At 38.5% G+C, this 25,521-nt stretch overlaps 1 protein-coding gene across 1 annotated transcript in view; it reads left to right on the top strand.

Moving 5' to 3' along the window:
- Positions 1-25,521, top strand: part of MYO18B (myosin XVIIIB) — a 378,023-nt gene that overhangs the window by 272,890 nt on the left and 79,612 nt on the right. Inside the window, exons 36-40 of the mRNA XM_072147027.1 lie at positions 3,365-3,478; positions 5,398-5,514; positions 6,905-6,988; positions 12,404-12,541; positions 12,976-13,161. Of these exons, the coding sequence (XP_072003128.1) occupies positions 3,365-3,478; positions 5,398-5,514; positions 6,905-6,988; positions 12,404-12,541; positions 12,976-13,161 (639 nt within the window). The remainder of the gene's footprint in view (positions 1-3,364; positions 3,479-5,397; positions 5,515-6,904; positions 6,989-12,403; positions 12,542-12,975; positions 13,162-25,521) is intronic.

Genomic DNA, 25,521 nt, shown 5'->3' with positions numbered 1-25,521 from the left:
TTGACAGACATGCAGGCAGGTGCGAGCATAGGGCAGGTATTTTGTTGAGCTGAGTCACAGGCTAAATTGCCGAGCTCTGTAAGCTCTCATATTTGTACAAGATTGGACATCTAAGCCTTTTTAGTGGTAGTATCGGGAGAAAGGTTGTTATTTGTAGCTATTTTTAACTTCTTATTGCTGGACAAACAAGCGTTTACCTACAGGTCTCAATGGAAGTCAGCTTGCAATAAGCCTTCTCACACTGCAGCAGATGAGCTTGTACAGCTTTGCGAATGTAAAATAATATCTGCAAAGATGTTAAAGAAAATATGTTCAAACAACAAGTCATATGCCATAAATATGTTTATGGATTTACTACTTGGTGCTTCATTCGGGGTGTAAAAGAACAATGGTTCCTTGTCACCATTAACTTTATTCCAAAACAAATCTGACAAATAATACAAGAAGAAAAATATTGATAGACTTATGCATAGTAACATAGTTTGTAGCATACGCATAAATGATACAAAAGACATACGTCCCTTCCCTATTATTCTAAATTTTAGAAGTAAGAACCTCCTTTTATTTTGGTGTAGAAGTCTTGTTTTCTCTAAACCTAGAGGCCCCAAGGCAGCCCCCTTGTTAGGTGCCATGCTTCTGAATAGATGAGATAGATGTCTGGATTCACCTTTTCACATAAGTTATACAAACTTAGTGCAAGGTTAATCCTCATTTATTTATTTTCTAAACATTAATCATTTTTCAAAATCCCATTCCATTCAGTAGGTTTGGTGCTCACCTTTGAACCCACCTTTAGCTATTTTTGAACTTTTGTTATCCATTGTTTCAATCGCTAGCATTTGTCCCCATGTATTTCTATGGGGTCATACACACAAAGGCCCCATATATCAACTCACTTCCAAAGCAACAAACTTTCTATTCCTGGCCGTGTTTGTGGCTTAGGCAGTCTTATCCTTCTGTTATTTGCAAATAAGCAGACCTCACACGCTGATGAAACACAGGCCATAAACAACAGACCATAGGTCAATTGTTTGCTGTCTGTGATTGAAGCATTTGTGTGCAAGGTTGTCTTAGCCCCCCATTCACATGTCCGTAACTGTGGACATGATCTGGCCGCACAAATTTCAGCCAGATCACTGCCACAATAGAAGTCTATGGCACCTTGCCACTTTTACTAAGGGCCGTGCGCAAGTTTTCCGTCAGACTCGCACATATGTTTAAAAAGTCTCCGACTGAGCACTGGAATGTCCCCTTATGAGGAGAAATTAGGTCGCGTGAAGCACAGTGCAGCCATGCCACATTTGTGTCACACGCAACTGTTTTGTGGTGCGGCTGCACTGTGCTTCACGCCAAATTTCTCCTCATAAGGGGGTGTTCCGGTGCTCAGTCAGATCGTGTGCCATATTTAACATGCAAAGTTTGACAGAAATGTATTGCATGCCATATGTTAAAAGGTGCACCAAATAAAGTGGAGCACTCTGTCAGGGCAGTGCAGGGGTCACCAGATTCATGCAGAATGCGCACCAGAAATCCAGAATCTGGCGGGGTGCACACTACCCAGGCAAACTGCACATAGTACAGACTGCACTTTTCTAAGTAAATGTGCCCCATAGTGTTTCACCATACTGTGACCAAGCTGGGTGACCGCACCTCAAAATATAGAACATGTCCTATATTGTGCCGAACTTTAAACTTTGGCCACTTTGACACTCACTCCCTCTTCCTTCTCCACCTCGCGGTGTGTTACGCCAGGGATCCAGTCTGAGTGAGCACACAGCCGTGTGAATGTGGCCTTGGCCTGTGATCAACATTTTTATTGTATGTATATACTGTATATATATATAATTTTGACCACACACAATAAGTGAATGTCAACAAACTCACTGCTCTTAGTGCTATACATATGAATGTCCGTTCCTCCTCTAGACATGCCGAATTTGACACGACTGATCTTTTGTTCTCTGCAGATAAACTGCCAGCAGCTGTGTCTAATAGTGGCTTCCCCTTCCCTTACCCTCATTTAGAAGACTTTCATGTCCATTGATTGACAGCTATTGAATAGATAGGGACGTGTTTTATATATACTGTATATTTATGTTAGATTCCTACATTGGAAGTCCATTTATCAGTATGTTATGGATTGTAGAAGACAAGTACAGTATTCAAATCTGAATAACATCTAGATGCAGATAGTGCTCTGGTTGAATAGCACTAGTGTGATCTTCTAAGGTATCATGGGTTGTAAATGTACAGTAGTCAGGATAAATATAACACAACTATATAACGTACACCCATGACAATGCAGTGACTTACTCTTTCTCTATATGGTTTCACTTTGCCTTCTTACTCATCTCGATTAAGTGTTTTATGTATACTGTTGTATATATACTGGCTCTTTGATGTTGTACAATAACAATATACAGGCCGTCTCCGGGCTACAACCAAGATAGGTATATTTTGTAATTACTGTATTTCTAATTAAGTATAATTCCTCTACCTGTGAAATCTGGATTTTCTAAATTTTGGATTGCCAAGGAAACAAGGATCAACTTTAATAACTTTCAGTACATCACCGGCACCCAGAGAGCTTCACCAGAGGTCACAGTGGGCATAGATGTCCGTCTACTGTGAGTCGTCTGTAAGTCAGGTGTTCTTAAGTCGGATACTGCCTGTATTCCGCTGTGAAACAAAAGAAGTGATAGATGAAAATGACACCATGAAAATAGGATTTACTGTACTTTATTCCATGTGCAGTGATGTTCTCTTGTAGAAGTGGATAGCAGAGTTGTCAATCACAATGCAGCCACACCCACACATGGAGTTTTTAGCTTTTACATGTTTCAGTGTATACTGTCAGTCATGTGGCAGAATTGTACTAGTATAAAATGAAATGCAAATGTCTTCCTCTACTCATCCTAACATAAGCAAATCTTAATTTATGTAACTTTTTACCAGTTTCCAGCCATGGTTTGGTAGTGTGCCTTATATCTTTCACCCTGAATATGGAGCACAATGGAGGGATGAGTTGGTGCCACAACCACGCCATTGTGGGAAATGGATGTGGCTTGCCACAAAAGTGGGGTCTATTCAGATGCATCATATTCTGCATCAAAATGTATCAAATGCTTTCTTACTGTAAGCTAACATTCAACTACTTGGTGGTCTAAATCTAGATGTATTGTACCAAATATGTCATCCAGCATCAGCCAGAATTATTAAATCCGTCCCAATATATTATTTCTTTTTCATGAGGGTAATACAATGTTCATTTCATCTTGAATTCTGCGATTTATAAAATTGCTTGTGCCAATGATATGTATTGACTTCTTCTACTGCAGCGTTAAATTATCTCTCTCTGTTTCAGCTTGAAGAGTGCGAGGCCAGGTATGCCGAGTCCCTCAAGTCTCAGAGATCACTGAGCTTAGAGGTGGAAAGTCTACACATGGAACTAGATAATATTACCAGGAATAAGAATATGGTAATTTACATTTTTATCAGCTGCTTCTGTATGAAATGATTCCGGCTTCTCCAATAAATGAATGTTCCGACCTTTAGATCACATTACCACTTTATTTCTTTATGTAATGTTATTTATTGTTTTAATTATTGTTTAGAGAATGCTGTAGATAGTGTTTATATGACGGGCTGTGTGCCAGCATTTCTCTACTGGCATGTTTTCTTAGCAACTAATCTTTTTAGATAAATTAGAAAATGTCTGCACTGCTTTAAATAGAGTGTCCAATAATATTCATTATAATTGAGCTAAATCTAGATCCCTTATCCCTGGAAAATTCTTTCCTTTCATCACTAGATACAATGGTTCTGTTTTTAATATAGTATCTGTCACTATGAAACTGCTGATGATCACAATGCCAAGCCTGACAATAGAGCGACAAAGGGAGCTCCACAATCTCAACCACTGCTGCTGCCGGGTGGAATTTATCATTCCCAACTGCAAAGGACAAAGATTATAGAGAATAATATCACAGGCTTTTCTCGACTTTTTGGTGCAAAAAAGTGGCAAAAAAATGTGTTTTTTGCAATGTTTTTTAGTGGCAGGAACTTGCATTGGCAAGTTGCACTCAAATAGTGAATAATAGCCAGATTTATGTCTTGCAATTTTTTGAAAATAATCACAAAAATCGCAAAGGTCACTCCACTAATGCTTGCAAGTTTTATTTTACTTGGTGAAGAATGGTGAAGTAGTCAGTTTATTTTTTTTACCAGCAAACTATACCCTACAGGGGGCCGGCAGGCAATATATATATTAAAGGGAGGGGGGGCTGGCTTTATACTTCAAGGGGCTGGCAGGCTATATACTAAAGGGGGCTGGCAGGTTATATACTACAGGGGCTGGCTATATACTACAGGGGGCTAGCTGGCTATATAATACAGAGGGCTGGCTGGCTATATACTACAAGGGGCTGGCAGGCTATATAATACAGGGAGCTGGCAGGCTATACACTACAGGGGCTGGCAGGCTACAGGCTACAGGGGGCTTGCTGGCTATATACTGGGAGGCTGTGACCAATACCCATTTCCCGCCCTTGGCTTATACTTGAGTCACTAATTATTCCCTGTTCTTGGTGGTATAATTAGGTACTTAGGCTTATACTCGGTTCGGCTTATACATGAGTATATACCATATGTAGCGATTATTATGCAATTGTTTAAAAATAATTCCAACCCCTGTGGAAGGATTTATTACAGGGCCAAAGGAATTTTAGTGAATCTGATGGCCAGCGGACCTTCAAAGGTAGTCAAAGAACAATCTCAAGGAGTCTGCCTAATGATAAATAACCCCGTATTAGGGGAATTCATTCAGACTGGTGTATTAAGCACCAGTCTTAAATTTCACCCCACTGGCGAAATTACCAAGAGACTTCAGCCTCTTAATTAATGTGGAGGTGACCTTTACATCGAACCCCGTGCCCACCTCTCTTCTCGCCCCATCGTGCCCAATTTTGGAGAAAGTGGTGTGTGGGGGGGTTTCTAATTTACATTGATCAGGGTCACAGTGGAATGATTAAATATTGGATGTCATTTGGCATTCTGTAGGTTTTTATCATAGCATAATAGTAGTACTGTATATGATATACGTTTCAGTATAATTCCTATATACAGTAGGAAAAGTTCACCTTATGGTCTTGAATTAAGATGAAATCTAGAGATGACATGTTTAATGTGAAGACGTAATAGAGAGATATCTCCTTTATTCTTATTGTATCATTTTTGGGGTGTGACATCAGTTTAGTTTGGAGGGGACTTGATAAGCGCATGATAAATAAGGATTTCCAGATATTTCCCAGCATAGACCATTTATTCATTGATCTCAGAAGAAGTCATTGCAGGAAAGCATAACTTTCTTACTCAACACTGCATTTTTCCCATCTTAAGGTTGATGAACAATTGTTCCAGCTTCAGCATGAAAAAGCTGAGCTTCTGAAAAGGATCGATGAAGATCAGGAAGACCTGAATGAGCTTATGAAGAAACACAAAGCGCTCATTGCACAGGTAGGAACCGAAAAGCTGCAACAAAGGTTTCCACAGCATCTTGTCAATGGAGAGGAGACGCACATACTAAATCTCATTTTGTCTGAAAAGGAATAGAAAGTGCAACATATTCAAGGGCATGTTTCTGTATTACTCACCTCATAAGGTTCAGAAATGAACACTGTGACATTAGGAGAGGCATCTTTGTCCCCATGCTTTGTAAGCTGAAGCATATATCCTAAATCTATCTGATTATCTGTCTGTGTAGTCCATGATTTCAAATTGTATGTTTGCCTTCATCTTTTTAGGCTTTTTATTGGTTTTTCAGGATGTAAAATTTGTCCCAAAAAAGCCAAATGTAGGTGCAAAATAACAATCTGACGTTAAAGGGGTTGTCCCAAGTATTCTAGTTATCCACAAGATAATCGATAACTAGCTGACGGGTGAGGATCCCATTGCTAGAACCCCCACTAATTGTGAGAATGGGAACTTCAGCAGTTCCGAGAATGGGGAATGCGTTTTCACTGATGGTTGGAGCAGCAGGACATGCATGTGCCCATATGCGTCATTCATTTGTATGCGAATAATGGACATTGTGCTTGGCTTTCTCTGACTGCTCCCATAGACAGTGTATAAAGTGACAGGGTGCTGCTCAATCCATCAGTCAGAAAAGGATCCCTGTTTTCTGAAAAGCTGGGTATCCCATTCCAGTAATCGATGGGGGTCTTAGCAGTTAGAGAGAGGATAATATAATTATTCGAGACAAACCCTTTAATGATTTTGTTGGTGGTCATCTGTCAGTGTGATGATGTATCATAATGTTTTAGTGGCATGAAAGGGAATATATCAGCAAGAATCTGACCTCCACATTCAATACATTACTACATAGGGCTCTATGTAATAATGCCAATGGTACCTTATTGTGAAGTAAAGTATCAATATTTTTGAAGCATGTGAATCAGACCATGTGTACAATTGGGACAACTTGAGAGCACCACACCACTATAATGCCTGGTTTTACTCTGCACTGCCCATTTAGGAAGAGAACCAGCTTTTCTTGCCTGCCCCTGACTTCACACTACTCTGTACTACTACTTCACACATATACTGTATGTCAGTGAGTGGGTTATAGGGCACCGCTAGCATGATTTTTTTCTTCATGTGAGCCTTTAACTTATTTGAGCTACGTTAAGGATAGAAATATCTGTGTTAAGAAAACATTTGTAAGTATTGTTCCGTAGCAAATCTTTGAATACTAGTGTAAGGTTGTCACCTAGCAGTCCAAAGCATGCATCAAGCAGAACATGTAAAAGTTCCTATGATAATGGTTTTTATGTGTTTAATAGTACTGTTCTAAAATACATAGACTGTATTGTATTTTTAATCTCCATTATTATTTTTTTTCTACAAGTCTGCAACAGATATTACACATATTCGGGAGCTACAGACTAAGCTAGAAGATACACAAAGAGAAAAGCAGAGCCTTCAAGAGAAGGTGAGAGTTTTTTTTTCTATGGAGTTTGGAACTATTTATGCTAAATATTGGAAAATGTTCTTAAATACAAGACTGATACAAATAAGACAAAATAATATAAAAGACTGGACTGGAACAAGTAGAAAGAGTGCTCTGAATATGAGGTCCCACAATCTACATAGGATGGTAGTTGGAAACAAGAAGTGAGGTTCTAAGCAAACAGTAAGATTTTCAAAGAACAGAAAGACGTGCCATTTCTAGTTACAATGAGATCAAATGACAAAGGTGAAAAATTCTGCTTAGTTTTTGTGATCTACTAAAACCTTCTATCGCAGTTACACTGCGTCATTTTCACTTTCAACTATGTGTGGGTGGGGCATAATGTGAATCTACCATCAAAATCGAGCATGATAAACCAGGGACACTTATTCATAGATCCAGGCACCGTGACTGTGATAATCTTCCTCTGCTCCCTCAGGACTTCCCCCTGCACTCTGCCTGCTGTAATCTCATGGGAGAACAGGAATTTTCATAACACAGTTGGAGGGGGAGGTGCTGAGGGAGCAAATGGCAACGTGAAACAGTGTAACAACCTGTAAAGCTACAGGACAAAGGTGCTTGTATAACAACCCCAGAGCCTTTCTGGGTCATTAGCATATTTACAAAATATTTTTAGAAGGAAGGAGACCAAGGATAACAAATATAAGAATATTATCATAGTCACAGTGCCAGGATCTGTGAGTAAGTTTTACCTGGTTTATCATGTTTGATATTGATGGTAGATTTCCTTTAGGTTTGGTGTCCCAGCAGGAGATGCTTAGCATATTATTATTAGTAGGTTAATAAATTCCCAGACATGACCATTAGATTTTTTTTTTGAAGGGCTGGAATATTTGATTAAAAGTACTTACAAAGGGATTAGGATTCTCATTGATGGTTTCTACCCCAACCTTTACTTCTTTAAAATGAAAAGTTCTGTTACAGTGTACTACAATTCTGTTACTTATATAAAACAAGAGACTTTACTTACTTAGGATACGTAGGTGCTAAAATTAGAATAACCACTCAGCAATTTATAGTCAGACTATGTCTTTTGGTTTATAAAGAATATCAATAGGAAGCTTACCTACCTATAAAGGCATAGTAATTGTAATCGGCGAGTCTTTGTTCCATTACTGCCACTCCTGTGATTCCTGCTGCTTGCGGGAATCATTTCCATGTAATCAATGTAACCTGTAATTTTAATCACTGGTCACTGGAATAACACATTGGCTGTTAAAAAAGAAATTTAATTCATCCTTCTTTTATTTCATGTTCCCTTGGTTTTATGGTAAAATTGCGGGGGAACTTCAGCACAGCCTTTCTTATAAGACTTTTAGGACATGTAGTATGCCATAAAGGTCTAAAATTGGGGGAAAACAATGTCCTAGAAGCATTCCATAATTAAAGAAGAAGGGAAAATCACTAAGAAATATTTTGGTCCCATATTGTGGCCCCCCTCATATAGTGACCCCAATCATCTCCACTGATATTGTGGCCCCACCCATCTCCCCCTCATATTTTGGTCTGTCATTTCCCCTTTATATTGTGGCCCTTCTCATCTCTCATATTGTTGCCTTCTCATATTGTGCCCCTCTCATCTCTATTCATAATATGGCCCTCTCACCTACCATCATATTTTGGCCCCCTTATCTCCCCCTCATATTTTGAGCTTCCCCTCATGTTGTGGCCCTTTTAATTTCCCCCTCTTTTTGTTCTCTCCAACTCATCCAGTGTGCTAACACATATATTGAACCACATCACTCCCCCTCATATTGTTAACCCCTGCAGCTCCCCCTAATATTGTGGCCTTGTGTTATGGGCCCCTCACCCAACAGGCCCCCTACATATCTACCTTAAGTTGTGGTCCACCTTCATTTTGTGCCCGACCTTATCCTGTCGACTCTTTCCCTTGTTTCAATTGCAATTACACCAGTGGACCAGCCCGACTCTGAGAATAGGAACTGAGAAGTATCACACAATGCCAGTTATCTTACAGGAAAATAAATCACACTGAGAGGCTGGAGGGGAAGGATATATCTTGGGCCCCAAAGTGTCTGGAACCATGCCTCTGGTGTCATTTTAGATATGAGAATTTAAGCTTTTATTACATTGTTCTACTGGAGATACAAGTAGTTAGCGCCAATTAGTTGGGATTGAGAGTTGCAGATTCCAATTCTCAACAAAGTCTGTAAATGCTTATATCTCTGGTTCTTTTTTCATTCTTCTTTCAGAAGAATGGTTCTGGGTTCTATACAGCCCTTGACATAGCCCTCTGAAGTGACACTCTTCTGTAAGTCTATTGGTCTGACCAAAAATAAATATTTTTAGGTAAAATCTGACTTTTTAAAAATCTTATTTGCTTATGCTTAAAGAAGGAACGTTATTCCCTAAAAGAGGGTGTTGTTAGTTTAGTAGTAGAATGCTGGTAAGGGGTTCTCTTTTAATGAAGGATTGAACTTTTGAATTTGAAAAAAACAAGTTATAAGTTGACTGTGAAATGTGTTAAAGTATGACTAGCCATAGACCATAGCTCATGGTTTAACTGCAGTTCTTCTTCTTTGGGCTTTTCCACGTGAGTTAAAAAGTTAATTCACTAAAAGCGTAACTGTAAAGTTTAAAACCAAAGCTAAATTAAGCAATTCTCTAATTTACACTTATTGGGGAACATTTACTTGCCCGGTCCTGACGCAATCCCCACTGTGCGTTGTCATGGACGATAGTGTGATTCACTAAGATTGTGCGCCTGTTAGCCTGCATGTGTCGCTTACCCGCTCAGTTCTGCCGGAGTTCACCTTCTTCTTCCTGATGCATGTAAGTGTATGTCTTGCGACACAATTTAAATGTTATATCACGCGCTCAGTCCAAATTCGTCAGATCGTCGACGGCCCGCCCCCCGATTTCTGTTGCATAAAAGCCAAAATCCGATCGCGTGCGACACAATCCCCTTCTAAATCCCTGTCCCGGCGGCACGATCCCTGAAAAGTCAGAAAATCCGACCAAATGTGGCCGCAGGACCCTTAACCCCATTAGCTATCTGTAGCCATTTGTCAGCTAACAGGCTGGAAGCTAGCAGTACCTTATCTCTCTGACAGTCTTTGTGTGGGTTGTTTGCCATGTGAATCCAATGGATCTATACGGATCCCTAGCACATTCACAATCCTTATCCGTAAAACCTCATGCAACTTCAGGACCTGCCAGGATGACTGATCACATGCTTCATGTCATCCAATTACTTACCAGTAATGGGATGTAGCAGAGCTGTTTGTATTTGAAAGTCTGGATATAGTCAAAATGTGTATGTATGAAATTTTGAATGCACAAATAAAGACAGAGCTCAAACTTCCCATTAGTTCTAATAAATGGCATCAGATCTTGCACACACAGTAAAAGGGAAACCTCTGAGCAGACCTATTTACACAGGCAATGGGTGGTCTGCTGGTAGGGGACAGCTTCCATAGAGTATAATGGCCCAAAAAAATATTGCTGATTATATTAAAAAACTGTTTTTTAGGGAGAGGGTACTCTCAGAGAGGTGGTCTTCTGGAGACACATACTGTGATGCTGCCATGTGTTCATTTTTTTATTCCTATGCAGTTGTTTTATAGTGTAGGTGTACATGCTTTAGGGTATGTTCACACATGGTAGTAAGGCATGCATTTTCAAACGCATCAGAACAGCTGAGAAGAGGAGATTTGCCTGATTACATAGCTGTTAACATTTTTATATACATCTTCACTTACCTTCTGCACATTGTACTAGTCTCTATCACATAGAAAGAGAGATAAGACAGATCAGAGCTGAGATGATGAGATGCATGAGATTCCTATTACACACTGTCAGCCTGCTACATCTCTGTTCTCGCAGATATGTGCCTGCCTCCCCTTTAGTTTGGATAACTTATCTGCCTGTAGCTTGCAGCTTCTCTCTCCTCACCATGAGCTCCTCCAGGACTGCAGGTGGGCGGGTCTAGAATTTAGGGGTGGGGCTAGAGTGCAGGAGGCAGAGAGAGTGAAATCTCATCTGCATGGCGTCACACAGAAATCCAAGATGGCTACCCCGACCCTAAGTCAAAAGTTAAGGGGTCGTGTCTAGGGGCAACTGGAATTGTATACACTAGGACTGATAGAGACAGATTGGAATTATATCTTTAAAATGCTGTATTAATAGCAATAACAGTGAATTAAAGAATATATTATTTTGTTATCCTGAGTACATTTAAGAAACTTGTCTTTGTGGGAATACCCCTTTAAAGGAAACACTGCTAATATGTAGTAATGTTGTTTAGGTAACCCATAACACCAGGGACACATAGAAGGAGAGAATGAAGGAGAAATATTTAAGACCACCTCATTGTAAGGGATCGATTACCTATGAGCCAGTCACACTGTCTCTAGTAGAAGCAAGGCGAAAACCTCAGTATTGAGGCCAGAAAGAGCAAAGAGGTTTAAGAGAAGCCATTTGGTCTACAGATTTTGACGCCAATAGGGCATGTAGAAGACAATATAGAACATATTGCAGTAAGAACAGTGGAATGGTGCACCAGCCAGATGCACAGTTGGCACAAGTGTGGCAGTTTGTGCCTCCATTTCATGGAGAATTGTTGCCACAAAGAATGAAGTAACACCCAGGTCTGCTCCATAATAGATTTGTCTAGACTGTGCACATATTACACATCATTATTGTATATGCCACTAAGTGCATTGCATTCCACATAGTAATTTAACCTTTATAATCTTTACCTATAAGCGGATAACGTACTTTAGATAGCTACCAGCAAATATCTTTAGTGAGGATGAATGTTTTATTATGTTTCTCAGCTTATTAGACTCCTAGGGTATATTTTGTTTTCTACAGGATGAGATTAGACACCTTTTAATCCAATCACATAAATAACTTATGTTTATCTTTTTTGACTTATGCTTGTAAATGGATTTTCCCATCAGATGAGAGGATGCTACTACTGACTTGAGGATTCTCAGAACTCTTTCTTACTGCTTCCACTGGGCAGGGTTAGTGAACTCTCATTCATGAGCTAGATGCAGGTCTCGGTGGTTGGACTTTCATCTGTCAGAATTTTATGCCATATCCACAGGATAAATGTTCCAGACGGGAATACTCCTTTAATGCTTTTGCTGTTTTGTCAATTTTTATGTTAATGTCTCTAATCTGTTATCAATCCAAAATGAAAAACTGAAAAAATGTAAAAATTCTCATGCTGAGTTAATAAGCCATGATATTTTATAAAGTCTGTCTCACTGAGAACAAATGCATGCTCAGATGAGCTGGGTGTGCATGTGTTTGGACACCTATCTAGGGTGTATTGGCACCATAATTTAGAAACATCATTATCCACATAATACAGTTAACTTATTAATGTATTTTGGGCTTTTACAGCTGCAGGTGGCCCACAGCCGAGTTGACTTTTTGGAGCAATCCATGGTGGAGAGGTCAATAGTGAGCCGGCAAGAGGCAGTGATATGTGACTTGGAAAACAAGCTGGAATTTCAGAGAGCTCAGATTAAAAGGTTTGAGGTAAATAATGTTTTAAGCAGCTTGGACTTGTCCAAGTCCTCATACAATTCCTGAAAAGAATGTGGTTAGTTATCATGCTCATATATCAATAATCTAGACCTTTAATGTAAATCCCATGTGGAAATAGCAATGAATAACCAATAGCCAATCAAGAGAAAATGGCAATGTGGCTTCAGTTTCACAAGAAGTGTTTGGTATCTTTTAGGCTACATCTAGAAGATGTCTAACATCTTGAAATTTGATATTGGATCAAGAGCAAGTTATAAATAGAAATACATAGATAGATACATAGTTGTCTATACATACTTTCCTAATTCTGGCGTGCATACACATTAGTGTGAACATTGCTGCATAGAAGGTATCACATTTACAATGGGATAATACTGTAAACTAAGTTGTACATACTTACCATATTGCATTTTCTCTGGGTTCAGATGTTGATACTACGTTTGAGAGACAGCGTAATAAAGATGGGTGAAGAGTTGGAGAAGGCGGCAGACTCTGAAGCACGAGAAAAGGAGAATGCAAAGTATTATCAGATCCGTATGGAAGAAATGAAAGCAGAGATGAATGAACTCATGCAGAGAGAGATGGAAGCATGTCGGAGACGGGTGGAACTGGTAAGCAAAATCCTTTTACCCTACAAGTATTTATATTGAAAAGGGATTTTGGGGTTTAGAAAATCTCAAGGGCCATTTGAGTCCACCCTGCCAGGCGTTTCTGGAAATTTTGTTGCATTATTGGCCAGAGCAATTTTTACAATTTTGACATTTACAAATAAAAAGCAAAATTACAGCATAAATAATTATACTAAACCCCAACATACCATATATTTTCTGGAAGCAGACACTTGCTCCGCTTTCAAAATTACATTAAAGAGTTATAGAGATAGGCACCTTAATGCAATTTTTATTAAAATTGTATTAAAAATGCATAAAAATTGACAACCTGCAAAATATAGCATTAAAACAGATTAAAAAGTAAAGCTATAAAGTTTTGGAAAGCACACAATCTGGCAATTACATTTGTCTTGATTAACAATTGATAGCCCTACCACCATCATGCAACTTTGTGACAAACAAAATATTTGTTTTTTAAAAAATGCATTCAAAATGCAATGAAAACATACATTTTTACATTAAACTCGCATTCTATTTTCAATCTTTATGAAATTTACCTTTCTTTGTTTTCCCTTCCCCTATTTCCTATTTTGCTATTATATTCTCTTACCAATATACCTTTTTATTACTGTTCAGATAATTATTGAAACCTTTCTGTTTGATGACTCTCTCTTTTAGATTCATTGATTCAAAAATGAAACTAAGGTGCTGGGTGATCTCTCGGAACCTGGCCTCATATGCCCTTATATCCCCAACTGTGGTCCGACAAATTTTTATTTTTACTTCAATATATGGGGATTGGTTCTTGGGGCCTTAATTTAATTTGATCTACTTAAACTTAACTACACACTTTGATTCATCTCTCTCAGAGGGGTGGGATGCTACATCTAAAATCTTGATAATTGTGATTATAATTTTTATCGCTCCATAATTTTTTTTTTTGTAAACACAATTTGTCCTTGCATGTTTGAACGTACAATGATCTGTTCTCGTAGAACAATGTAAATGTACAATGTAAATGCTTTGCAATGTTTTACGTTACATTGTTCTTTTTTCTACTTTGTTTTTTCTTCTGTTTTGGTTTTTTGTTCAATAAACTTGATTGAACTATAAAAATGATAACACAAAGTGAGCATATTTATATATACCACTTTACTATAGTTTACTACTGACTTGCAACAGGTCAAACTCTATGTTAATGGTTTATCTAGTGGTCCTCTTGACTATTGACTCTTGACTATTGACTATTGAATTTCGGGGGATGCATCCTTGCATGTCTTTGCATCTTTTAACTACACATTTCTGTGTTATAAGGGATAGGTATATAATAATTCCAAGTTTTGTTCTATCTTAATTAACTGAACTACTATATATACTCGAGTATAAGACAAGTTTTTCAGCACATTTTATGTGCTCAAAAAGCCCCACTCGGCTTATACTCGATTATATAATAAACCTGTAGTACTCGCCTCCAGTGCTCAACCCCTTTGTCCTTTTCTCCCTGCAGCTTGTTTTATCCCAGCTTCTTCCAGCTTCCTGGCAGTGCGGGCAGAGGTATGTCTATGCTCTGTGCCCACATGCTCACTTTGTGATGGCTTCTGCTGATATCATGCCACATCACATTGTGTGTGGCTGGCAAAGAACATAGACGTTCCTCTGCCTGCACTGCGGGAAGCAGAAAAATGCAGGGAGAAGAGGATTGGGGTTTGGGATTGAGCACTGGTGGTGAGTACTAAGTTAATTATTTTATCCCAAAAGGGGTCTTTGCTGGACAATTTTTAAAATGGGGCTCTGGCTCTGCTAGACATTTAATCATAAAGGGGAGCTCTGCTGGACATTTAATCATAAAGGGGGGCTCTGCTGGACATTTTATTGATGAGAGGGTGCTGCTGGTGGACATATTATTAAAGAGTAGATGCTGCATTTCCCACTCTAGGCTTACACTCAAGTCAATACATTTTCCAAGTTTTTTGTGGTAAAATACTCAGGTCGATTTATACTCAAGTGTATACAGTATTTGTAGTCTGAACTAAAAATTGATATAAATACTTGTGCAAGTTATTTAACATTGGTCTACACATATATAAAGAATTAACATATATTATACTTACTATTAGTAAGAGCAGCCAGCTCTTTTATTAGGGTATATTGGATGGTGCCGCAAACCGAATTTAATTTTTTTAAAGAAATAAATATATTAGTTTGCATCCCAGTGGGTCAGAATCTAATTTTAGAATGTTTCCCCATTCAACGTTTGCAGTGTTAAATGTTGGCGTGATTGCATCAAAGTTGCTGTTTGCATTTCCTCCGGTGAGAGCTGTGACCTTAACTCAATCTGACTACTTTTTATTACCTCGATTTGGAACACTATTCCTTGTAATAACTGATTGCTGTCAGGCCAATGTATTAAACACTGGATGCAGGTATTAGCTCGTAAACCAAATCTCTTGGGCTAGCACACATTTTAGAAAGTGGAAATTGTTCTTATGCGCTCCATCAGATGTCAGTGGCAGCACAATGTCATGGAGGGGTCGGGGGGGGTTAAGCTAAAGGGGGGTTTGCTTTAATATGGTTGATAGATGGCAACTTACACTCTGGATTGCATTTCTCGGTGGATATTTTATGCAGTGTGCAGGTACATCTTTTGATGTGACACATAAGGAGAGAATATTTATTTCCTTGTGGGTGTTTTTATTTCCATTGTTCAGTGAAATTGCCTTCTCAAACTGCTTAATTTGCGTCCTATGAAGCGATAAACTAAGGCAGTCAAATACATTTTTACTGCTGCAAAGAAGTACGACAGCTATTTATTTAGTGGCAAGGAGGCACCGTGTGGCAAGAGTTTAGCAGAATGTCGACCAAGTGACAACTGTCATTTCATATTTACAATAAACCTAGATTGTACACAACCTACAGCATTATATGGCTTTTACATACGTGAATCCTATACAATGTGGCATCCCATTCTACAATGTTTGTATATTCTTAGGGAAAACAAGGATATTGGTTATAACCAGAAAAATAAATATTATCTGGGGTCTCTGGTTGAGAAAATTTGTGTTAGTAGAGTAGCGTTCGTCATTCATAACTTCTATGACGTAACTAGACAGGGGACTGCAACAGCATCCTAAAGGCTGAGTTCATATCTTGTTTTTGGCACCCGATTAGTATGTACACCAGGAAAACACCAAATGTACACATTAAACGCGACAGTACTGGAAGACTAATACTTACGTTGCATCCATGTGCGGCCTCTGCTGAGCATATACTGTGGTCGTTTCTCCAGTGATGTAACTGTTCATATGAGAATAGTTACATCACTCGGGGGACATATCAAAGAGGACCTGTCACCCTGAAAATCGGCACTATTATCTGCTTACTAAAGTAAGCATCTCCTAGTGCTAAAACAAACGCGGCAGTGTTACAATGTTAGCGTTATCTGAAACCTCCGATACTTACTAACACTGCCGCGCTGTAGGGGGCAGGATTAGGGGCGGTGACTGCTGGATGACTTTAGTAAGCAGCTCCTAGTGCCGATTTTCAGGGTGACATTAACCCCATAGCGCAATAAGACGTAACCTTACGTCTTGCTGCGCTATGGGGGAGTATGAAGAGGGCTCACGGACCTCAAATGCCCTCTTCATACTCACCGGGCATTTGCTTCATAATGAAGCAAACGCCCTTCGCTAACACCCGCGATCGCGGGTGTTAACCCTTTGATCGCCGCCGGCACATCGCCGCCGCGTGGGCTCCGATCCGTTGCCATGACAGCCTCGAATCACACAGAGATCCGAGGCTATCATGATCTCGGCTATCTATTATAATGTGCGATTTGCACATTATAATAGATGGTGAGCAAAATCCCCATATACTGCCATACTGTAGTATGGCAGTATATGGTAAGAACAATCAGACAACCTAGGGTTCGAGTACCCTAGGGAGTCTGAAAAATAGTAAAAAAAATAAATTAAAAAAAGTAAACAAAAAAAAATTATATTAAAAAACATATAAATTTAAATCACCCCCCTTTCCCTAGAAGTGATATAAATATAAATATACAGTAAAAATCATAAGCACATTAGGTATCACCACGTCCGAAAATGCCCGATATATATAAAAATATAATAATGGTGTTTCACTGCGTTTAACCCCGTAACGGAAAATAGCGCCCAAAGTCGCGAACAGCATAGAAAAAATTCTATAAAAAGTGATCAAAAGGTCGTATAGTCCTAAAAATAAAAGCACTGAAAACGTCATCAAAAGTTGCAAAAAATTACACCACCCACAGCTCCGTACACTAAAGTATGAAAAAGTTATTAGCCCAAGAAAATGGCAAAATGAAGAATTTTTTTCTGTACAGGAGGTTTTAATTTTTGTAAATGTATGAAAACATTTTAAAACCTATACAAATTTGGTATCCCCGTGATCGTATTGACCCATTGAATGAAATAGACCTGTCATTTGGGGCGCACAGTGAAAGCTATAAAAACCAAGCCCATAAGAAATGGCGCAAATGTGTTTTTTCATCATTTTCACTACATTTAGATTTTTTTTCCCGGTTCCCAGTACATAGCATGGAACATTGAATACTACCACTATGAAGTGCTATTTGTTACGCAGAAAATAAGCCATCACACAGCTCTTTACATGGAAAAATTAAAAAGTTATAGATTTTTGAAGGTGGGGAGTGAAAAATAAAACCGCAAAAAAAAAAGGGCCTGGTCCTTAAGGGGTTAAACATCTGCTGTTTACCTCACCTCCCGCATTCGGAGCTGAAACAGAGGTCATATGTTCTTACAGTAGGAGAAGTTCTAGCCCTCCATTATAAGAATACATCATGCAATCTGAACATAGCGTAACTCTTGAGGACCTATCTCATTCATTATACAGACAACAATGTTTTATTTACCGAGAGCGCTTACAGCACAAGATATTGCCATGATTCAGCAGAATATCATTATTTTAGTAGGATCTTGTAACCCAAATACTCAATACCAGATTAGTGGAGGGCCAGACCCTCCAATCATCATCCCATTCTTAATTCCCAAGGCCTGTCTGCAGCTCAGTATTCAATATTCTTTTTTAGTTTACTTCGAGTCCCTTTAACACTTAAGACTGGTTAAGACTGTTCAGAAACAATATATCTTAATGTTTTCCCATATGCTCATTATTTTGCTCATTATCGTTTAATATTTGAGCAATGTTCAGTGTCTGAGAATTTATATATTTATATAAAATGCTTTATTTCCATACATTCTCTGCAAATCGTCCTCAGGTGACTCAACATGTGGACCCTTGACATAAAGATATACAGTTGTGGGAGGTGTAGTGCTCTCCGAGGTGCCATATTTTTTCCAGCACTTTATTTATAGGCTGCCTCTTGGATATTCTGTGCAGCTCATAATTTTGTCCTGTGCTGCATGTTTTATCTCCTCTCAGTTGGAGACTGAGGCAACCGATCAACTTGAGACTTGGCCCTGAAGCACACAAACAAGTTATGTTTCACAGACTACTGCTTTCAGCTGCAGCTCGTGTCCTGTAGATGTTAATATAATCCACATATATTATTTGACCCCTTGAGCAATTACATTAATTTTCTTGGAGGTGCTTTATTTTTGGTTTCTCCCTAAATTGCGTGCCTAATCTCATTTTATGTCAGATATGTCATTACCATTTTTCTTTCCTTTTGCCAGTGTATATGTTATGTACCGTCCAAAGGCATCTCACAAACCTGTGCCGTGTGGTGCGAGTGATTTATTTTCTCCTCTCCTCCAGATAACAGAACTGCAGTTTGTACATTACAATATTTTGGGCTTTGCCAATTATGGAAGTAACAGAGTTCCTTATCTAGTAGTGGGAATACTCCCGTCATAGCTAAACTATTACTCAAATGCTAAGCTACTCCTCCCAACTTTGCACATGGTGATACTGAACTTGGCCAAGTAGAGTGTTCTATGTAGGTAGTGAGGAATAAACCAGAAATCTCAGCCATTTATTATCTCCACTGAGATCAAAACATTTGGACATGTTAAAATCCTAAAGCCTAATCATTCTTTCTTCTGATGTCAGACTTTGTCAGAGCAACCCAATACAAATTGGCCCACCTTTATTTATGCCCCAGCACCAATACTTTTGTCGGACATTGCACAAGAATTTAAGTGCAACCTGCTTGAACATGTATTTAAAGTATTTGCGTCTGCACTTTACCCGACGCAACACAAAATCTCTGCACTGAAAGGGGCGTTCTGGTGCACACTTGGACCGTGCGCCACAATTATTATGCAGTGTCCGACAGGATTATGTCGCTCTGTTAAAGGTGCAGCAAAAAAAAAGTAAGAGCAGTGCAGGGCATGCCAGATACATGAAGAATGTACACCTCAATTCATTAATCTTGGGCCCCCTGCATTCTACACAGGCAAACTACAACTAGTGAAGTTAGCACTGTTTTTGACAAATGTGGGCCATTGTTGGTGGATTTTCATTGCACTAATGTATTTTGACACCTTAGAAGGGTGCAGTCTAAAGTCCTTTAGAAATGTAGGAAAAGTGTACTTGGATAAGATCGCTTCTGCTGGAGGGATTTCACTTTATTCTCATATTAGATGCTCTACAGCCATCCTGTGGTTATGAATGCTGAATCCAGGTGGTCAGGCAAGGTTCAATAGTGCATGTGTGGCCGCCACTGCCAGAGTGCAGAGATGGTTGTATCCAAGAACATCTATCTTGCTTATAAGGGACAACGTGACTACATTCATTATATTCATTCATTATATTCAAACAGGTAGATTGTTGCAATAACATGCAATTAAGAAAATGTATGTATATGACAGATAAATGAAATTAATTGTTTATGCCCAAATGGTTATACCACTTTAAGTCAATTTACTAATGAAAAGATAAATAATGAATGTTAGCTGAAAATCTTCTGTATACTTAGATAAACTTCTGTATATATCTCCTATATGTCCAACTGTGTATCCTTTCTACCTGTTCTTTTGGTCAAACGTGGGAGATGTGTATGTGTGTCGCATGTTAAGCAGCTTCTTTAAGAACAACATGATTTATGGATATGATTTGTGCCTCTCTGTTACCTTTCTATAGTGAGTGGAGAGGGAGGTATGCATTTTATGGATAGTGTTATCATGTTGTGATAAATTGAAATGGTTTGATGAGAAATTTTATTCTCTAACTCAACTAGAGATCAGCTACATGTGGACATGTATTATTTACTTTATATAGCATATGTGTATTGTTCCATATTATTCACTGTAAGCAAATCTTAAAGTAACCCAGTTTCCATTACACTCCCCACTACCCTTTTTAACCAATCCGCTCATTCTTCTTTCATGGACCATCTTCACTTCCAGGGGGAAATTTGTGAGCCTATCTTGCCTTTCCAACGAAATAACTATAATGTTATGTTGAGCATCTTGTATGATATTAATTTGAAATGAAATGTTATATGACTTACATGTGGAGGCGGTAAAATATATATTTCACAACACCTCAATTTCACAACAGCATTAACATATTACATAGTGGTAATGGAGTTGTAGTGCAAATATTTTTGGCTATTTTGTAGACTTAAAATTTTAGGACTTTCTTTCATGGGCCAATCCCTTTGTGTTGCCCGCTGTGGGTTTACGAATGCCTTTTAGCTGTATGTGTAAGTAAGGGATAATATATGGCTGATGTTCCTGCCACATTTATAGCAAAATATTCCCCCAACTCAGACCTGGTCTGCATGTCAAAACTGGTGTAGTTTGTGCCCATATATAACTTACAGCGAGAAACATCTGAGCCCTCCGTTATAAGGGTACATCTGAAATCTTCCTGACTTTTCTTTTAGACAGAAAGCTGTGCCACAATTTAAATGAAGCCTAAATCCATGGATCAATATTCCATCTCAAGAACATAGTTTCCATAGTGTGTTATTTTTGCTCTCAATTTTGCCTTCTGTAAGATTTACAAAAAAATTGTCCATCACAACATTGCGTGGCAGACAGTTCTATGCAGTAAAGAAACCATGGTTATGGCTGTAGTAGAAGTCCCCTGGACATAGAGGATGAGTATGGCCCCTAGTTGGGGCCACATGCCTAGCTACAGTAAAATAGATCTTTAAAAAATTCTTTGTACTGTCCATTCAAGTTGTATCGAAATAAAATATTGGTTTTTAAACAATATTCTACTTACAAGAAAAGTTTGCCAAACATATTTTAAACTACAGTACTTTGTTTCCACTTTGTTAAAAAAAAATAAAAGTATTGTAAAAAATGTATAGAGGAACAAATCCAGGTTATGCAGGCAGGATATGTAAGCAAATATCCGGCTCTAATATGAGAGAGCATACTGAGTAAATGACACTATTTGCATCAGCTCTGCTCCGAAATTGTCTTCAGTCACAGATCCTGTTACCGTTATGAGATGAAAATAGCAGACATCTAGTAAATTGTGATTTCCCCATGCATAATGCATGCTACTAACCTACCCATTGGTGTAAGCTCAGTTTTATTCCAAGATAAGTATCATACATACAGTCCTTATCTGTAATCTTGAATATCTGGATTCTGTTTTTGGGACTTGATTCATGATGAGATGGGAAAATGGTTCTTGCTAATGAAGACTATGCAAAGCGAGGCAAAGTATTAAGGATCTAGTTTGTTTTGTTAACATGGCTCCAGCTTTCTGATTAAGTCACTTTATGCAACAGCAGAACTTTCTCTGGGAATTCTGATCACTTGTACTCTGTACAATTAAAATAAATTGATTTTTTTTCCCCGCCAGCCACATGCCGAAATCCTCCAAAGACTGGGTTGATTTATATAGTGTAGTCACAGTCCTTCTATCAGATATTTTTCCGTAATCAATGTGTAAGTTATGCATTCTATGCACCAACTCTGAGCTACAAATCTTCATGTATTCAGATCAGAGATGATTTAGTGAATACCATTTTATGTTTATGTGAGGATTTGATCAACCTCATAATAAGACACTAAATGAAAATGCCAGCTTCGTATGCAGCTCTTGTTACTGCGACAAACTAAAAAACTTTTTGAAATTACTTTATTGCCTTTTTCATTTAAAAGTTTCTGTTTTTATCAAGGAATATGAATATGTGATATACCGTAATAAACAAAATTTTTGTGTCAAGTGGTCTACCATACTCATTGTATGGCAAGTTCCACCCTTGGAAACAAGCCGAATTTCACTTACTTACTCTTACTACTTCTTACTACGAATACTCTAGCTGGAAGGCTATACCAGTCACATGGAGCTCTATTCAAATTGTTGTGTAGTGATTGGAGCACAATTTACTTACCCGTCCTGTTGACGCCGCCAATCCAGAATGTCCGTCGAGGATTCGGAGCTGCCGCAATTCACTAAGATCGTGCATCCAATTTCCTGAATGTGCCACTTCCCCCGCTGAGGTCTGCCAGAGTTCACCTTTTCCTTCCCGGTGCATGTGAGCGCTGATCTTGCAACACAATTTGGTTTATAAATTACGCGGTTTGTTCGAATCAGTTGGGTTGTCGGATGTCACATGCAAGGCCGGCGCCCAGGCCAATTCAGGGCAAATCGGGAAAAAATTGCGAAACCCGGCGGAAATGCGCCCGACGGACCCTTGAGTAAATGTACCCAGTTAACTTAGTTTCCAGGATAACAACATATATGTGCTGGTGCTATGTGCCATAGGATACCCTCTAGAACTGGACTACATTCTACAGGTGTACACTACCTTTCAAAATAAAGCCTCAAAGAACAGAGTGCCAGTTGAATGGGGGAACCTAAATATAGAAAATATACTAAATTATTTCAGAGATGAACAACAATAACAAACATTTATAATGAGCTTCTCAGAGTGGACTACAATGTTCAACACCGAGGGGAAATCAATATTTTAGTACTGTTAAAAGCTTTCTTTTTCATTGAATCATCAATTGTCTCATATTGCATTTACGAAAGTGTGAAATATCACAAAATCTTGTACACCTCTCCCAGACCTTCTCACAAATCTGTGGTGTATGTCCCTATACATTCACATTGGGCAGAAATTCTAGTAGATAAATCCCGTTGCCAAACTGCTCTGTTTTTTATGCAGATTTTGTTTTGGATTCACTGCAGATTTCACAACATGACTTGAAATACTGTGGATTTTAATATCTGCATCAATTTCTGTGTTCATTCTGCACATATTTAGTCTGTAGCATATGGATGAGGTGTGAACATAATCTAAGATATATTGCAACACCTCTACTCTTACTGTTGTAGAGTAAGTGAACATAAGGTCCCATCCACTAATACAGGGGAGTAACACCATCAGAAGCAGCTGCTATGGGGCTGCTATGGGGCCTGCAGTGACAGGGGGCTCCTGACACCTGACCTGCCACAATAAAGAATGAAGGATATGCACCATTAAAGACATATTGTAGTGCACATTGTACACCATAATATGTATATAACAGTGCACATCTTCTACAGTATACAGCATGAATAGGCAGCTCAGATAAGAAATGTTGGGGGACTAGGGATCTCTCATCTCTAATTCCTGCCATGTACTTCCCCCCTGTGGTCAGCAGTTACTGGGACAGATCTGTGTAAGTGTATAATTGTATACACCAGTGCATTAATATGTCCGCAAGTGTATAAATGTGTCTGTAAATATATATATTTTCTCAGGGGGTAGGAGGCCCTGCCACTCCTAGTTATCCCCCTGCTCTAATATATGTGTTTCTATCAAAATTAATGGCGTATGTTGAAAATCAACAATTTTGGTTAGAGATCTATCATTGTCAGCCATACATTAGAAATCCTGAATGAATACAGCAGAATCCCCTTTTCAGGCTCCTAATGTCTTGACTAAGAATACCGGATGGTGCCTGCAGCATGTAGGATTTTCTTCTTTTTGGTTGCAATTGGGATTGTTATGGATGATCACATTTTTTGTGAGATTACACAGTTTTCTATCCCTGCTGCTGGATTCTTTTCGAATATAATTGTTTGGGGTATCTTGGTCTAGGTGGGGTCCTGGTACACAGTGTACAGGACACATCTGAAGGTAACCATTTACTCATGTATTACCAATGTGGTGATATTGAGTAAATGTGAGAAATAAACATCTATAGATATGTCCAACTTTACCTTAGCTTGAATTTTGTATAGAATAATGTAAAGCCTTGAATATTATTATTATTATAAAATAATAACAAAGCATTAAACAGCTAAATATTTCATAGCAAGAATGTGTTGATATTTTATAGTAAGAATCAGGAAAATCCAGAACATATGCTAGCATATTCAAAAACAATAAAGCAATAAATACAATTTTGGGTAATATATGAGTCACCTAATTCAAGGCTGAAGAAAATCCTCTTACATATCCGGAGCCCTCCCGTGCTTAAGCCTTTGACTTGTATTTGTAATGAGATTACACGTTTATCAGATTTATATCATGTACAAGAGAGGTGCTGTATGTTTTTCATTAATTTAATTAAGACAGGAATACATATCTGTTTATAGCTGCAATTCTCAGCTGGATGTGTGAGTAGAATGTAATTTAACAGTATGACTCAGATCTGAAGTTTTTCTTATAATGAACTTATCCTGTATCCTTCAAACACAGTGACCTTTATATACTCTGGGATTTGGTCTCTGATCTGATTATTTCACAGCACTTAAACGCTGAAAATCTATGCTTATGCTGAGAAAAAGTGTAAATGTACATCCTTTTTATGAGAAACTAGAAGGTTAAAAACAAAAACACAGAATATTCACTGCTTATCTTAGGATATAATTTTCCTATGTAGAATTATGTTATATATATATATAATTTATGTATAAATATAATCTATATAATCTATAAATATATATTATCTATGTGTATATATAGGTTAGTGTTGTGTGTTATCATATACTGGTTCATATATATTTTTTTTCCTTCACTGCAACATTATTTAGTTTATTTTATGAATAGAAATGAGAGGAACCATTCAGGTTGGGGTATGCCAAGCTTGGTCGAACCTGAACCTGTGATAGGTGCTGGCACCGATTGCCTGTGTTACCCTATAAATGCCATTGATGGAATTTAAAACGCATCTGGCGCATGCACGCCTCCATTTTCCCAAAGAGCGCCGCACCCTGTAAGATCAACAGGATCCTAGAGTAAATGTTGGTACGCAGTTAACACCCAATTTTGGGTGTTACCGTGGGGATTGAGCCCACATGCTGAACCCGATCTTCTAGCTGAAGTTCAGGTTTTGGGTCCTGAACCGCAATGTTTGGCAGAGCCCAAGCATTGTGGGTTTTGATCTGCTCAACACAGAGTCCAAAATGGATTGATTTACTGATTGGACTGATTTACTG

The sequence above is a fragment of the Engystomops pustulosus genome, chromosome 1 (genome assembly GCF_040894005.1).
Source record: "Engystomops pustulosus chromosome 1, aEngPut4.maternal, whole genome shotgun sequence".
NCBI lineage: Eukaryota > Metazoa > Chordata > Amphibia > Anura > Leptodactylidae > Engystomops > Engystomops pustulosus.
This window is presented reverse-complemented; position numbering and strand designations above follow the sequence as displayed.